We start from the raw sequence: 15,000 nt of genomic DNA, 5'->3' as shown, positions 1-15,000 counted from the left end.
TCCAGGCCTGGACAATTGTTACCTGCATTATCATACGAATCCCGCTGCTGCTGCTCCTGCTCCTGCCATTAAACAGAGGAAATTTCCCGAAGATGGAGACAAGAAAACATGGGACAAGAGAGATTAATACCGCTTATATACTCTTTGTGCTCTCTTTTTTTTTAACTACTTACCATCTACGTGACATTGTATAATTAAATAAATAAACTTTCTCCCCTTTTCCCATACCTTACAATGCCGGAGATGAAATCATGAATGTATATTTAACTGTTTTATCTTTTTTTATTTTCATGTGTGTGCAAGTGGAGATATAAAATAATAGAGAGAAGAAAGAAAAAAAAAAAATATGGAAATTACAAGTAAAAATTATGACATGGATGACAGAGCAAATATAGAACAACGGTTTTTTTAAAATAGGGGAGGAGACACACATAAATTTAGGCAGATTTGTTATAACCGGGGAAATCATAATCAATACCAGCATCCACTAACTTTTTACGCATGGAAGCTTCGTTACTGATGAGCTTGGCACATTTAGCAGCTAAAGCTTCAGCAGTCTTAGGCTTGTTGATGCATTGACGGTTCATGAGAGCAGTGTTCACGGGCTTGAAGACCTTATCGGCACCAACAAATAAGTTCTCATGGACCTTTGAAGAGGGAATCAATTTACATTGGAGGAGTTTGCCGAATAAAAGGTAGTTATCCATAGTTTCAGTCACAATTTGAGCAACATCCTCAGATTCGAATTCAATAAAAGCATAATGCTTGGAATTACCAGTCTTCTTGTTACGTGAAAGACGGAGTCGGGTGATATCACCAAATTGACTGAAATATCCCTTCATTTCCTTTTCGTAGAAACCGTGAGGAATACGACCAAGGAAAATAACACCCTTTTCTTCAACCTTGGGGGCCTATTATTTTTTAATAGAATGCGTTAATTTATACCCTCTCTCCTCCCCTTCTTTTTTATTAATTATATTTTACCTTGCTGGGCTTGGTGACCTTCTTTTCGAATGTCTTTTTGGTCTCTTCCATACTCTTCTTTAACTCACCAGCATCTAAAGCAACAACATTGGCATTGTTATCAATATCAGCAGCCTCATCGTCAGAGGAATCTTCTCCTTCACTACTAGCAATGTCACCCAAGATCTCTCTTCTCAAAGCTTCCTCTTGTTCTTCAGTGAGATCCTCTTCGACATCTTCGACAATAGTTTCCTCTTCCTCTTTCTCTTCCACAGCATCTTCAGTCACAGTAACAGCGACCTTCTTCTTGCTGACAGCGACCTTCTTAGTTTTGGGTTCGGATTCAGTCAACTTTTGGGAAAAGGTAACACGCTTTCTCTTGGATCCAGACTCTTCGGCATCATCGGAAGGTGCGGCAACCTTCTTGCTGACTGTCTTCTTGGTGGCAGCAACCTTGCTTGTCTTGGGTGCCTTGGTATTTTTCTTGGAGTTTGCAACGGCCATTTTGATCTAGTTTATAATGAAGAAAACAAAAAAAGTCTACAGAGAAAAAAAAAATTCTTGTTGAAAAAAGGCCGAACGAGATGAGCGTAAAAAAAAAAGGGAAAGCCGGTCACAAATATCGTCACAAACTGTCAGAAAAATGCTGTGCAATGGTAACTGAACAATCGGGCCAATCAATCTATTAGCGGTGTAAAGTTGAGAGTGATTAAAAGGGTAATTATAGTGAGTACCACGCTGTTAGCTGCGATCAGATAGTGTTTAGAATGAGGAGCGAAGTATATAACTTTTGGGATAAATTGGGTCTCTTAAAATGACTTAAGAGAGGTTAATTTATATAAGAGAAGTAAGGCAATAAGAGATTTATATTATAGTCTTACCAACAAGATGAGAATATAAGATCGACAGTTATTATATAACACTTCTGATAGTGAGCACTGGAATTATAATAGTCTACTTGAGTTATTTATTTTATAAAGGAACATTTTAAGAGCGATGTTTAGATGATACGATATTAGATCAGACGATTAAAATAAAATCAAATATCAGAAAGGATATTCTTCAGCAGGTTTTTGTTATGATTATAAAATCGCAAAAGACATATTGAAGTAACCAAATAGTGGAGGGGATACAATTGATATTAATTACGAAGACAAATCCCGAAATTGGGTGAAGAACATTGATTTATCAGAAAAGAAGGGGAATGGTCCTTTCATGTGTAACAACAATTAAGCTAATGCATGTGCGCATTTATCAGACATGATCCTGTATTTATCTAGATTTGTGATTTCTACTATTTTTTTCTAACTCTACTTCCTTTATTCCAATCCTCTATCCTCTTTTTTCGTTTTTTTGTAAGGAAGCTTTAAGAGATCAGTAATATCTTCGTAAACACACATACTGTAAGTACATTAATGTCTTTAATGACATATTTACATGTATTTGCTGCTTATCACATCTGCTCTTTTTTTTTTTTTTTTTTTTTTTTTGTAGAGATATTTGTTGAAATGAACCGAAACGAAAGCTTAAACAGTCATTTGAAAAGACCACCGGAGAAAGAAAGTGATGAGGAAGACATACCTGGAATTTCCTCCAAAAAGTTGAAAATGGAGTTAAGACCCTCAAAGTGGCTGAATTTTTATTCGGTTGAGCAAAACTTACGGTCTGAATGGGAGTTTGCAGAATACGACACCCAAATTTAATTCTATAAATGCACAGGAAACGCACTCTCTTATTACAACAATAATTACAAGCTGCGTGGGTTTAAGGAAAACTGTCGTAAATAACGTTGCTTTTTTTTAGAAATCACAATTTAGTAGTTTCAAAATCTGACAATAACTGCAACTAAACATGTTACTGCGGATTTGCAGCGTTTTCTACTCGTTGCTCTCCAGTAGTCATAAAACCGTTATACGGACCCATCAGTATTACAGCTAAATGTAACTATCAAGGTTCCAATGCCTTTGTTAATCATTTTGCGTCACGCTGATTCTTTTCTGCCTCAAAAAACGGGTTGGTTTCCATTGGTTCTTTCAAATCATCCAAAGCCCATTGATAGATTAGTCATCTCTAAAAAAAAATCCAACCATCGACCCATATTGTGATGCCAAAATATGTTGCCAAAAGAAAAGAATCTAGGGAGAAAGGGAAAAATGCTGTAAGGCCAAATAAGCTTAATGTAATCTCTGACGAAATCATTATCCAAAACGTAACAAACAAATTTCGCTTTTCTTAGGGACAGCCATTTTTTCCTTGGGGGCAGTCAAAGTGCACGTAGTCACAACGTGCGATCTGTGATTTGGCTATCCTTTAGACTTGGAAACAAGAAAATATAATCAAAAACAATATGATAACTACGAAAAAATGTATATTGAATAATTTGTACTTGGTTTGACAGGTCTGCCATTACCCCTTCGCCTTTAAGCTCGTTTGATCTTAATTGTACGCAGAAATATTAAGGTAAAGTCCAAAACGAGTAGCTGAAAGTAAGTTCTAACACACATATACTAGTTTACATTATGTGGGTACTGATAAATTTGTATCTATTTCAAGTTATTAAGTTATATTGACCTCTTGGTGTCTCTTCCGAGGTCAATGGATCTAGTGCTCTTGAACCAGAAGATGATGATGAAAATCAATCTGACGCTGATGAAAACGACTCATTTTCTTTGGTTGAAGAAAATGTAACTGAAAAATATCGTACCTGTACCATGAACTTGAAAAAGGCTCTGTTACCATCAGTCGACTATAAGTTTTTCAAAAACACCGTTCAAGAAAAACAAATCAAAGTTCACGACCTTATAGCTAGTATACAACATGTTTTAGAGATTCTGACAATAGCTCCTTGCTGACCGGAAGTTTTAGTTTATGCTTAGAATCGGATGACGCTAGTATTTTTTTTTTATTATTATTATTCTTCCTTAAGGTTAGGAAACGAACTGGGAGAATCCGCTTCTGACCAAATTGCCATAATAAAAGAGGCGGTGCATCAGCTAATTAAATCGGAAAACACCTTTTCGACACACTTCCTTCACCAGATAATGTCTTCTTGCATCGGCGACAAGAAAAAAGAAAGAAGAAAATCACCGTAAGTTCCTTATGAACTTTTTACTACTTTTAATGCTATATTTGTTAAAATCTTTTCTAGTATAATTAATTTTTTAGTTCATAATATGGACAAGGCAAAAAATAGGTTATAAAACCTCTACTTTGACTGGATCTGCCTTAAGAAAAAGTAAATACTTCATATAAGAATATGTGGACAGTTGATCTTTTTAAAAAGGATTTAAAAACCGTCATCAACACCATTTTACGCATCCATTTTGCTAAAACCAGGTTAAGAAAATCAAATTTAGAAAAGCCAAAGGATGTTAAGGAGTCAAATACCAAGATCAAGAGTAACAATCTACAGAAAAAGAGAATGCTAAAGTGTATTGAGTCCGAGGTTTTAAAGAGATCAAAAGGGAGTATGCATTTCTTGTCAAAACTCGTAAACTACGTTTTTAATTCAAAAGGTAATTTATGAACACATAAAATTATCTATCTGGTTTTTAATAGTAGGGTTCGTTCGATAGATACCATGATTAGTGAGCCTTTACCCAAACACTTATCAGTTTCTGAATCCTTGGTATTCCCAGCTGATAATACTGATTCAATAATCGAAGATGGATCCGATCCTCTATCTAAAGGTGAGTGTCCTGGGTAGTTAGGCGTGGTCTTGGATATATAGTTCTAACCTTTACACAATACGAAAGACTCCGATACTAGCGACCTAAATAGCAGCACTATTAGGGCATGAGCTGCTGTAATATAAATGTTGGCTTGCTCAGACAAAATTAGTTATGCTGTGACGCCGGAGTACTTCAAGAAACAGCCTTATGTATGCGGATAAGCAGGATATGCCTGACAGTGCATATATTATCTGCTCCAAGCTAGTCAACTCTTTACGTCCGATATGTTTAAAAAGAGGAGAGAATTCTATTTTGTCGAATTGTATACAAATGAAGAAGTTGCGAAATATCATTGTTTTGTACGCAAGTACAAGACCCAATGAAAAGGAACTTTTCAATGTAGACTACTTGCTAAAGAGGTTTAAACAACAAAACCTTAATCCAGTGTGGAGTTTTGATTATGTTAACATACACAACATTTCTTTCTTGGGCAAGAGATTTGTGAACAGTCAAACAATTACTCTCAAACGTAGCGTCGAGAAAAGTAAGTCACAATGAAGCTACCACTCAAGAACAAGAGGACGCAAAAAAAACTATCAGATGATATGAATGCTCAGAAATGTCACAAAACACGTTAGGAACTACTCAAATTCAGATTAAAGCTGATAAAGCAAAGCTTAAGAATCTTTCTTCTATGTTAAAAGTACTTGAAATCAAGGGGCTCCAAGAGACCAGCACCTTTAGAAAAGAAGAAAAAAAGAACGGATGGAACACAATGCTCTACCAGGAGCTCAAAAAGGCAGGAACTGAATTTAATAGCACATACAAAGAAGTCGTTGACCTTGAAGCGGCAATTCGATAGAACAGCGCACAATTGTATGAGCTTAACAAGTTAGTATATAACAAAAGAGGCGATACAATGAACATAAGTTCAGACTTAGAAGATGTTGTATCCAAATTAAGTCTCAAAGACGCGTTGGAATCAAACAGACTTGCTATCAACGGAATTGATCCAGGTATAAATAGCGCAGCTCTGGCTAATTGCACCTCTGCCAAGTCAAATGTTATTTCAATCAATAGATACAGCGTTTTGAATGGTTTAATTGAAGCAGAGAATGTAGCTTTAGAAGACGACTATAAAGCAAGTGCGTTGGATATTACACCAACTTTTCTACACGGATCATCCTTGTACAAAAACCATAGACACAAACCAGAATCCAGTACAAAGAAAGGGATTACCACACACCCAAAGCAGTTACAAAGAGATCTTCTGACAAGAAAAATACGATCCGACATTGTCTTAAAGAAAATGATATCTAATCAGCGAAAGCAAGTCAAGAATAAGACTACCGTCAATTGGGGAGGAGATGCTACTAAAATCAAAGGCATCATTCGCTCAAGCTTGAAACCAATGATCTCCCGATTAAAGGCAGTCGAAAATGATATGCCTTTGACAGTCGATGAATATGGCTCGACCATCTACTGTAATTCATGCTTCAAAAAAATGCGTCTCCAGTGCCATCGTCGAGATAACATGTTCAAAAGAATTCAATGGGTACTAGTTTGCTATAATACAAAGTGCCCTGCAAGATTGCAACGGCATACTACCGTAAATCGCGATGCGAACGGGGCAAAGAACATTGGCTTAATTGGATTATTAAAACTAGTATCATCTGACGATAAACCGTTGCCGCCGTTTTGTCGCTCTAAAAAAACAGGTAAATTGGTAAAAAAAAAAAAATATGAAAATCCATACCGATGGTAACTATTTTAAACAGGTTCGACCTTGTAGGCACCATTCGTATTATTTGTCAGATATAACCATTTCACAAAACTATAATTCAATAAAGACCTTCTTCTTTCATTTACTATATTTAATTTTACATAAGCACATTTGACGCATTAAACATTTTTTTGAATTTAAAGTCCGACAGAGGATTTTTTTAAAAAAGACGACGGCTGCAGGATTTGAACCTGCGCGTACAAAGTACATTGGCTTTCGAGACCAACTCCATAGACCACTCGGACAAGCCGTCTTTCATGCAGTTTGACAAATATTGTTTAATAATATTCTTTAAACTATGGTTAAAATATGTCACGTGACTATCACATGCAAAGAATATCATTGGCTGGGATGTTTTTGATGACCTAATTTCGAATCTCGGTAAGAGTTTGTTACATAGACGATTCGAAAGTGGATGGCTGCTTTGCTATAAATTCATTATACACAGTAATTGGAATTAAATTATAATATGATATTTATGTACGTAAGTTCCTTGAATAAAGAAAAGAGCTTGAGGCTGCGATCAGAACTTAGATAAAAGTATAGCGCAGTTTCTTCATTCAAAGACTCTCATCCTCAAATCGGTCGGCTTATTTACAACTGCAAGCATGATAGTATAAATGGCTCATTTATTTATATATTGATATAATTATAAGCGCTTCCACTTTAAACGCGTTTAAAGATCACACGCGGGAGCGTTTATGATTATATCAATATATACGTAAATGAGCCATTTATACTAGTAGCTGTTTTATTCTCTCTATGAGTTGCTTCTCCATTGAGAAAACCATCAATATTTAATTTATCTTTCTTCCAATCCAGGTATAAATTCAGCAGTGATTAGATTATATATCCATCTGTCATATACATATACATATATATATATATTTAAGCTAATCATTCAATCTTTAATACAGAAGTATTCCCTCTTAGCAGGAGAAGCTGTATAGTACTATACATGTGTATACTGATATACAACATCGGAGGTAGGTTTTTTTATTTCATAATTTTATTTGAAAGATTTGCTTATTTATTCTTAAGTGGATCGAGTAGATATGATTCTATATCCGCTTTTTGATTCTTCAGTGAGTTGCCTTTGGTAATAGTGACTTGATAAATTTCTTAGCATTGTTGTAAGGTATTTGGTATGAAATTTAAAATAAGGAATAAAAGAAAAAATAACAGATGTGTTTATAGTGAGCACCAGACTGTGAAAGTAGTCAACTTATTTAGAAATAATAATAAAAGGTTATAGCTTTGGATAACTTTAGCGACGAAATCAGTTCAATGCAGAATTCGAAGGAGTAGTAATATACAACTGAATCTTTAATTTGATGATTTATGTTGGAAGAACCTGTATATACCACCTGAGCTATACTATATATAGTAATTTCTCTTATATACCACCTGCCGGATTGTACCCGGACAATCGATGCCCGGCAGGTGGTAGATAGCCCATTATACGTGTTGATATGGATTAATAAAACGGCATTTTTTAGGCTCATAAAGTTATTTTTTTTGACTTACGGTTAACGTAAATAGATAATAGTAGGAACACAGTAATACTTTATTATGCTTCACTTTACTTTACTTCAAAATAATTTGGATATCATCTCTTTTAAATGCTATAAATGAGGCCTTTCGGCAGTCAACACAGATTAAACAGTACTTTAAATATAGGCTTTCAAAAACATCTTTGCTTTAGATGTCGATAAAAGTGAATTAACATACTTAGTTTTTCGCTATAAGCATGGAAATGCTCGTACGACTACTATTGAAATCGTTGAGGAAAAAGAGAACAAACGATCAAGCTGTAAGAATAAATATCCAATCCAACTAAGATTCAAGCATCGAAAGCTTTTACGGGTACAAGCAGTAGACCAATCTGATAAGGTTAACCGAGAACACTTGCACGGCCATTTCTTGTCTACGGAAAGTATGAAGGAAAATACGTTACTAGACAGAGCACTGTTGATCTTGTAAAGAAATGGTGGTAGGAGGGTTCTGCCTGTTTAACACCTGCCAGACTTCACATAACAGACAGGTGGTAATTGAATTTATGAGCCTAAAAAGTGCCGTTTTATTAATCCATATCAACACGTATAATGGGCTATCTACCACCTGCCGGGCATCGATTGTCCGGGTACAATCCGGCAGGTGGTATATAAGAGAAATTACTATATATAGTATAGCTCAGGTGGTATATACATATTTTCTTTTTCTTATTTGCTCCATCCCAAGAAACATGTTGACTGATAGGATTAATGTAATTCGTATACCAACGTCGGTGTTTTTCATTTTTGTTGAGCATGAAAGTATTAGGCAGATACTTTTTCCATGTTGTTGTTGGGTCGACGTCGTTTGACAGGAGAATTGTTTTAAATGTGTCTAGAAAGGCTTCCGCATTTTCATACGATGGGTAGTGATCCGATTTGGTGGATGCAGGGTCATTGATGAGCTGAAAGTTGGGTATGTCGAATTTTTTAAAGTTGTTTTTGTTGAGAGCTGGTTTCTCCATTTCCGGTTGTTTTTTGATTTTTGGTTTGAGTTCATTGATAGACAGGTTGAGTTGTGCAATCAATTTGTTGTTTTTGGGTGAGGTTTCTAAATCGTCAGACATGAGTTGTGCTTTATGCAGTTGTTTGATTCGATTTTGATACATTTTAATTAATTCGCATTGTACATTGTTACTGGCAAGTTTCAGTAAAAGTAATAGAAGAAAATAAAATAGAGATTAAGATAAAAGTTCTTAAAAAGTGAGCACCAGACTATATAGTTGTCAACTGAAAAAGATAAAATATATTTATATAAGAGGGTAATTTATACGACGAAATCAGATAAGAGTGGTATTCGAAGGAGTATAGTGAAATACGTAATGGAATAGCTACAATGCTGATTTTACTGAAGGAAATTACAAGCAATTATAATAAATACAAAATCACAAAGACTTAAAGTATTAAAGTAAAGAACAAACTAATTATTTTATTATGAATTTTTGGGAACCTTTTATAGAAAAAGGTTCAAAAAGCAGTCAACAAAAATAAAAAATCTTAAGTCAAAACGACAAAAAGTGCCGTGTAACAACATACAGACTTAGATCTCCAAGCTGGCACCTGTCGATCCAGCAATGTCTTATTGCCGGGAACGTCCTCTTCGTCCGACTGGCAATCGGCTACCAGAACCTTGAAACATTCGGCAGCCGTTGCAAAAGCAGGTGTTTCCTCGGGATGGCTTTTGTAGATGGCCAATCTACGAGCGAGTTTCTAACAAGAAAAAGGTACTCTTTAGCAATTTTTTTTTATATTATTTATTTTAAAAGTATCACTTACTCTACTTCTTCTCTCATTAACTCTTTTCTCAGTCCTCTTGAACCGAATCACGTCGGGGGGGGGTGGCATCATTCTTGACCTTGACCTTCTTGTTGTTCAGGATGGACAGAATGACACCTTCTACGATTTCCTTACCTCTTTTGGTAAACCCAGTCTTGTTTGACAGGAGAAATCTGTCAAAGTACGCAGATTCCTTGCAATACTTTATAATCTGGTCACGAACATGGCGTCATCTAAAATAGAAACATTATTGGTGATTCCAATTAATTGACGAGGAAATTTGTTTTCAACGTCGCGCTCAATATTTCCATTAACAGAACCAACATTCCCTTTCTGGATTGATGTAACGTCAGGACCAGAGGGAGCAGAAGCGACTTGACTTTCCTCTACTTGGAGGGTGTACTTAGAGAAATCCATAGCAAAGGGTTCTTGTCCTTGAGAGTCCATTTGGTTTGGGGTCCCAATGGGGATTTGAGAGGCAGCAGATTCTCGACGGTTCTTGCTCAAAAAATTGTGGTATTTGTCACTGAAACGTAAAGAGATAAAATGGTGGTGAGAATAGAGTGCGATAAAATACTTGATCAGAATGGGCCATACATAACTCACAATATATTATCCGATGTATGTAAGACAATAATTCCAATCAAATTTAAGATGGTTCTTTCTTAAATGCTTAGTTTACTCTTGCATATATATTTTTATTTGTTCTTGTTTGTTGAGTCGGTGATTTGTATTTATTCCACATTTACAATAGATTGATTGTTACTATGAGGAGATAGTCTTATAATACATTTTATTTTTGATTAAAATTATTGTCTTACAGGCATAGTATATTAAATAATGTATCGCTCACTATTATTCTTTAAACAGTCAATGTCACACTGTATGTGCGAAAATTAGTTAAATACATTAAGACGCGTAATGGCCACTCCTTACGAATTTAAGCGCTTCTGGTATCGATAGGAAACTGCATAACGAGATGGTTATTAACAAAGATACCTTAATAATCATCTGAAGCTGTCTGGGCAAGAAAAGGGTTCCATTTTTCTATATAACACTACGACTAATATGCTTTTCAAATTGATCTGATGCTGTTACCTCTCTCATTATCGATGAGATACGTAAAATTAACCCTGACTTTTTAAATTATTGATTTGGCAAAGTACAATTTGAGCTCACTAAAGAGATTTTAGAAATTAAGCTCCTGTTGTCTAGTGTCTAGAACGAAGGCCAAAACTATCGGGCGACTATCGACTGTGCTCTAGTTAAAGCTCGTCTGCATTTACTGTATAAATAAAAAATTCATTTTTTATAATCAACTATATAGCCCTAGTGTAAGCTACATTTATGCTGAAAATTAATTTCGTAAATGGAAACTAGAGCCCCCTCATAATTTCTTCTTGATCTATAACCCAATCCTAAGGGTCTAATAAAGGCTTCCACACACATTTCGTGATTTAAAACTCGAGCGTGCTCGATCTCACCTTTGGACAAGCCAATCAGAGAATTTAACTATACAAGTGAGAACTATTTTTTGATATATGAGCATTGAGGCAATCTTCAACTAAAACACAGTCGTCGGTTCGCCCAAAAGTGCCGAGAACTGTAAATTGAGGACAAGCAGACACAGTTGCATTCTTTTTTCAAGTCCGCGGTAAAGTTCAGTTGTATTTTCGCCTTTTTTTTTTCACCTTTCACTTTTTAAACATAAAAATGAAACTTTTGTCCCCTTTATTATTTGCAGGTTTAATTTTAGGTGGCGTGTCAGCCCAGTTCTACGATGACTTTAGTGTTGAAATGGTAGAAGATGACGAGTAAAGTAATTTTTTTTAGCAATGACAAAAGTTGCCTCACTGAACACAATTTTATAGCGTCGAGATGGGATTTACCGAAATAACAGACGGACCTTTACCCTGCAACGGCTACCCAGAATTCAGAAAACTGCCACTCAATCAAGCCTTTTATCTTGGTGCTCATAATGCTGGATCGCATGTCTTTGATAAACCCTGTCAGGGCAGTCAGACACGAGATATTTCTCAAATGCTCGAGGATGGTATTCGTTACTTGGATATCAACTTGTGCAAAGAGTGAGTAAAACATTATATGACTGTAACAATATTCTAAATAACGCTTATATACTTCTATGGTAAAAAATCAGTCGAGGAAAGGTTGTGATTTGTTCAGAATTCGACTCCACACCTTCAAGTCTTTACTTTACCGATGTCCTCGAATCTATTTTCACTTTCTCAAGGGATAACGTTGAACAAATTCTTATTTTAAACCTCAAGTCCGAGAATGTAGACCAAGCTGTCGAGACAAAGGATTTGGAAGATTTGATTGACGAAAGATGTAAGGTGCACACAGAATTGACTCCAGGAACAAGTGAATTTGTTAAAAAAGAGGTACACAAAACAGATAGGAGCATTGGTTACGTTTCTTAAAAATATGACATAGTGTCCATTTGTGGAAGTTTTCGTTGCCGGAAAGAACCGCTGGCCCTCTTTAGGCAAGGTTGTCAATTATGATCCTGAAATGTCCCAATGGGTCGGTGATGGTGAGGTTGTTGGTGTTCGCACTAAGTTACATATAAGTATTGCTGACAGCATTGTCTCAACCCCCAACTACAAGACATCTTACTTTTCGCCTGCCTTTTGGAGATCAATTCACAAGGGCAATAAAGTGGAAAGCTTGGCCGATTTCAAAAAAACTTTAGGTCAGTTATGCAGAGTGCCTGCTGGTGGTATTGGTTTGGAGGCCTATGTTTCAGATTCATGCTCGGCGTAAGTGCATGTTTATAATATATGTTATATCTTATTAGCGTATACTAACATTTTCCCATAGAGAATTAAATCAAAGGATCGCCAACCCCTCTTTCATTGAAGATGCTTTGGTCAGTCGCTCAGGCTGTAATTTGAATGACTCACCTCTCAATACATTCATCTCTTTCATCTCTGTGGATAACTATGAATTGGAATTGCCTTATTTGAAAGAACTCGAGGCTCGCATGATGGACCTTAACTTTGAAAAATGGAGTGGCAATTATAAACCTATCCAACCTTCCAAATTATTAAAGGAAAAGAAAGAAATTACGAGAGATGAATTATAAATTCAATAAAAGGTTTATTACACTTTTAATCGTTGAATTCATCGTAAATTTCATAAAATTCGCTGGAATTTCGATAGACTGTCAATCCTGTTCCTAATCAAATTATTACTTCTACGGTAATTGTTTGGGAATATATTCTATACCTTCTGTCTCGATATGAGATAATCTTTCTGCGTGGCCTATAAAGCAAATGGTTAATATTAAAAGAATATGCAATCTCGTTTTGCACACCTTCGGTTCTCCATTGTGATTCACAAAGAGTTCCGTGTGGACACTTTTCTCGTAAATCTACATCCATTTTTTAGCTTAATAATCTCAGAAATATATAATAATTATTGTACCTCTTTGCAAACCATTTTCGACTACTTCTTTCCAGAATCCATAAAATTGCCCATTAACTACTGTGACAGCGCACCCGTAACATGCGTGCAAATGTTCTGAGGGTAAAATGCCATCCTCTCCCATTCGATCATAATATTCATCTTCCTCATCAACATCTATTGCAGTACTAGAATCACCGAAATTTACAAGACGACGTGTATTATATAACTGTTGAGCTAATGGGGTTAATCTTCTTGCAATAGCTATATATATATATATGTAATGTTAGTCCACATTTCTTCAATAAAAAATTAGGATTAATACCTGTTGTGTAGTGATTATCATTAAAGTCCGATAAACATGTTGCCCATGCTTCGTTCCATGTAAGTCGGCTTCTATCTAGATAGTCTTTAAGCAATCGAATTTCTGAATGGTTCAAATGTCCGTCTGCCAATGTATCGATCACTTCCACGTCTTTTATATATTCCTCTACCGCCGATATCTCTAAACAATCAGATACTGTCAATGCATGCTCATTTTATCACATAAATCAGTGTTACTTACCACTAAGTATGTATAGTTTTGCTTCTTTTCCTTTGTTTTTACACACCCAATATTTATCACAAGCTACGACTCCACAAAAACTACCTAATAAGAAGTATTAAGAAAAATTGAAACTGAGAATAAAATAAGGGGTCCGCTTACAACACTGATTCAACGCCGGTTCATTTCCTCCAGGACCTCTAGCAGGCAAATATTCGGAACAATACCCACAAAAAATGTGCCCGAAACCATTTTGTACGGTATCTGTTATAGGGACATCACAAATATAACCTGTTCCGTTTATTGGGCGGCAAGAGCGGCATGACTTTTTGGTATTTGTGATTCTGCAAGGCAATGTATTTAGCATAAAAATACAAAAAAAAAAAAAAAAAAAAGTCAGAAAATTATCTTACTCGGCTGGTGATGAGGATGATGAAGATTCACCAGAAGGCCCATCAATCTAACAAAAAAACTTTTAAAACACGATGACGATCATCCCTTTTTTATCTTACGTTTAAACTTTCGATGGTCCTTGTAGGTGTGGAACTTGTGCTACGATCCAACAATTCTTCGAGACTGTAGTCTTCAGCTTTTTTAAAAATATCGATAATATTCTGCAACGCATAGTTCGTGGTATAACGATTGACTGTTGCCCTACAAACAGGGCATGAAAAATATTCGTTCTCTCTAAACCATGTGAATAATAAAATACAAAAACGGAAAAAAAAAAGTTTTAGTTCTCATACCTGGGAATGGAGCTCACACATTCGAGACAAAATGTGTGTAAGCATGGTAATAAAGCCTGAGGTTTTTCAAAGACGTCTTGACATAGTGCTATGATATAAGGCGATTAGTTGTTAAAGCATAAGTGAGGATAGGTGTACTTGCCACATGTCAATTCGTCTTTGAGTGAGTTCTAACAGTAAGGAGTATCAGTAAAGAGTCGCAGAAAAAGAAAAGAAAAAAAGAAGGCCGGGTATATTACCACAATGAGATTGACTTGGCTTTTCATTATTGTGTAAAGGAATAAAAAAAAATTAAGGGCTTTAGGTAACAAACCAAGCAAATTTAAACAGGTTTGTGAATAGAGTCACAAAGATAGCCCAAACGCCACCCAGTTCTCATGTGATAGTAAACAGTTAAGAATCTCCTTTGATTATTTCATTGGTATACATACGTGTGCATTAAAAAAAAAATAAAAAAATTAATTACTATCTATCCAATTTAGTGAAACCACCATTCTTTGCTTGGAGGTAACATGAAATCAGGCACCCTCTGATAAAT

At 35.6% G+C, this 15,000-nt stretch overlaps 5 protein-coding genes and 1 non-coding gene across 6 annotated transcripts; 2 read left to right on the top strand and 4 right to left on the bottom strand.

Annotated features, from left to right (window-relative positions):
- Positions 1–334: 334 nt before the first annotated feature.
- On the bottom strand, positions 335–1,502 carry EV154DRAFT_459820 (uncharacterized protein). Its single transcript, XM_051597497.1, has 2 exons — positions 985–1,502; positions 335–911 (listed from the first exon to the last, which is right to left on the bottom strand). The coding sequence occupies exons 1-2, from the start codon at positions 1,465–1,467 to the stop codon at positions 438–440; spliced, it is 957 nt and encodes a 318-aa protein (XP_051460533.1). The 5' UTR covers positions 1,468–1,502; the 3' UTR covers positions 335–437.
- Positions 1,503–3,067: 1,565 nt separating this feature from the next.
- Positions 3,068–6,685, top strand: EV154DRAFT_549310 (uncharacterized protein; the record flags this gene model as incomplete). Its single annotated transcript, XM_051604863.1, has 10 exons — positions 3,068–3,172; positions 3,555–3,771; positions 3,895–4,051; positions 4,146–4,198; positions 4,230–4,478; positions 4,539–4,652; positions 4,794–4,843; positions 4,971–5,178; positions 5,546–6,352; positions 6,561–6,685. 10 exons carry the CDS (start codon positions 3,068–3,070, stop codon positions 6,683–6,685), a joined length of 2,085 nt encoding a protein of 694 aa, XP_051460532.1.
- EV154DRAFT_t29 lies at positions 6,588–6,670 on the bottom strand. Its single transcript has one exon. It is a non-coding gene; the product is annotated as a tRNA-Ser (tRNA).
- A 2,782-nt stretch (positions 6,686–9,467) lies between the features above and the next one.
- On the bottom strand, positions 9,468–10,193 carry EV154DRAFT_478627 (uncharacterized protein; the record flags this gene model as incomplete). The annotated part of the gene is made up of 3 exons (XM_051598199.1): positions 9,468–9,680; positions 9,826–9,957; positions 9,993–10,193. The coding sequence occupies 3 exons, from the start codon at positions 10,191–10,193 to the stop codon at positions 9,468–9,470; spliced, it is 546 nt and encodes a 181-aa protein (XP_051460531.1).
- Positions 10,194–11,410: 1,217 nt separating this feature from the next.
- On the top strand, positions 11,411–12,882 carry EV154DRAFT_499395 (uncharacterized protein). Its single transcript, XM_051600468.1, has 5 exons — positions 11,411–11,560; positions 11,618–11,833; positions 11,905–12,148; positions 12,201–12,526; positions 12,588–12,882. The coding sequence occupies exons 1-5, from the start codon at positions 11,460–11,462 to the stop codon at positions 12,850–12,852; spliced, it is 1,152 nt and encodes a 383-aa protein (XP_051460530.1). The 5' UTR covers positions 11,411–11,459; the 3' UTR covers positions 12,853–12,882.
- On the bottom strand, positions 12,883–14,911 carry EV154DRAFT_499393 (uncharacterized protein). Its single transcript, XM_051600467.1, has 11 exons — positions 14,702–14,911; positions 14,605–14,632; positions 14,463–14,550; positions 14,229–14,403; positions 14,130–14,176; positions 13,879–14,060; positions 13,738–13,821; positions 13,498–13,677; positions 13,194–13,436; positions 12,996–13,140; positions 12,883–12,945 (listed from the first exon to the last, which is right to left on the bottom strand). Exons 1-11 carry the CDS (start codon positions 14,726–14,728, stop codon positions 12,903–12,905), a joined length of 1,242 nt encoding a protein of 413 aa, XP_051460529.1. The 5' UTR covers positions 14,729–14,911; the 3' UTR covers positions 12,883–12,902.
- Between the last annotated feature and the right edge of the window lie 89 nt (positions 14,912–15,000).

The sequence above is a fragment of the Mucor mucedo genome (assembly GCF_025094135.1).
Source record: "Mucor mucedo strain NRRL 3635 chromosome Unknown EV154scaffold_19, whole genome shotgun sequence".
In the NCBI taxonomy this organism is placed as follows: Eukaryota; Fungi; Mucoromycota; class Mucoromycetes; order Mucorales; family Mucoraceae; genus Mucor; species Mucor mucedo.
The sequence above is the reverse complement of the archived record's forward strand: the minus strand, read 5'-3'. Positions and strand labels throughout refer to the sequence as shown.

Excerpts from the sequence above, each read along its gene's own strand:
- EV154DRAFT_459820 (XM_051597497.1), bottom strand. The coding sequence starts at position 1,467 with ATGGCCGTTGCAAACTCCAAGAAAAATACCAAGGCACCCAAGACAAGC. Across the intron at positions 912-984 it reads AGGTCACCAAGCCCAGCAAG|GCCCCCAAGGTTGAAGAAAA; the intron begins GTAAAATATAAT and ends AAAAAATAATAG.
- EV154DRAFT_499393 (XM_051600467.1), bottom strand. The coding sequence starts at position 14,728 with ATGAAAAGCCAAGTCAATCTCATTGTG. Across the intron at positions 13,678-13,737 it reads AAAACTATACATACTTAGTG|AGATATCGGCGGTAGAGGAA; the intron begins GTAAGTAACACT and ends CTGATTGTTTAG. Across the intron at positions 12,946-12,995 it reads ATCTCATATCGAGACAGAAG|GAACAGGATTGACAGTCTAT; the intron begins GTATAGAATATA and ends TAATTTGATTAG.
- EV154DRAFT_499395 (XM_051600468.1), top strand. The coding sequence starts at position 11,460 with ATGAAACTTTTGTCCCCTTTATTATTTGCAGGTTTAATTTTAGGTGGC. Across the intron at positions 11,834-11,904 it reads GATATCAACTTGTGCAAAGA|TCGAGGAAAGGTTGTGATTT; the intron begins GTGAGTAAAACA and ends GTAAAAAATCAG. Across the intron at positions 12,527-12,587 it reads GTTTCAGATTCATGCTCGGC|AGAATTAAATCAAAGGATCG; the intron begins GTAAGTGCATGT and ends ATTTTCCCATAG.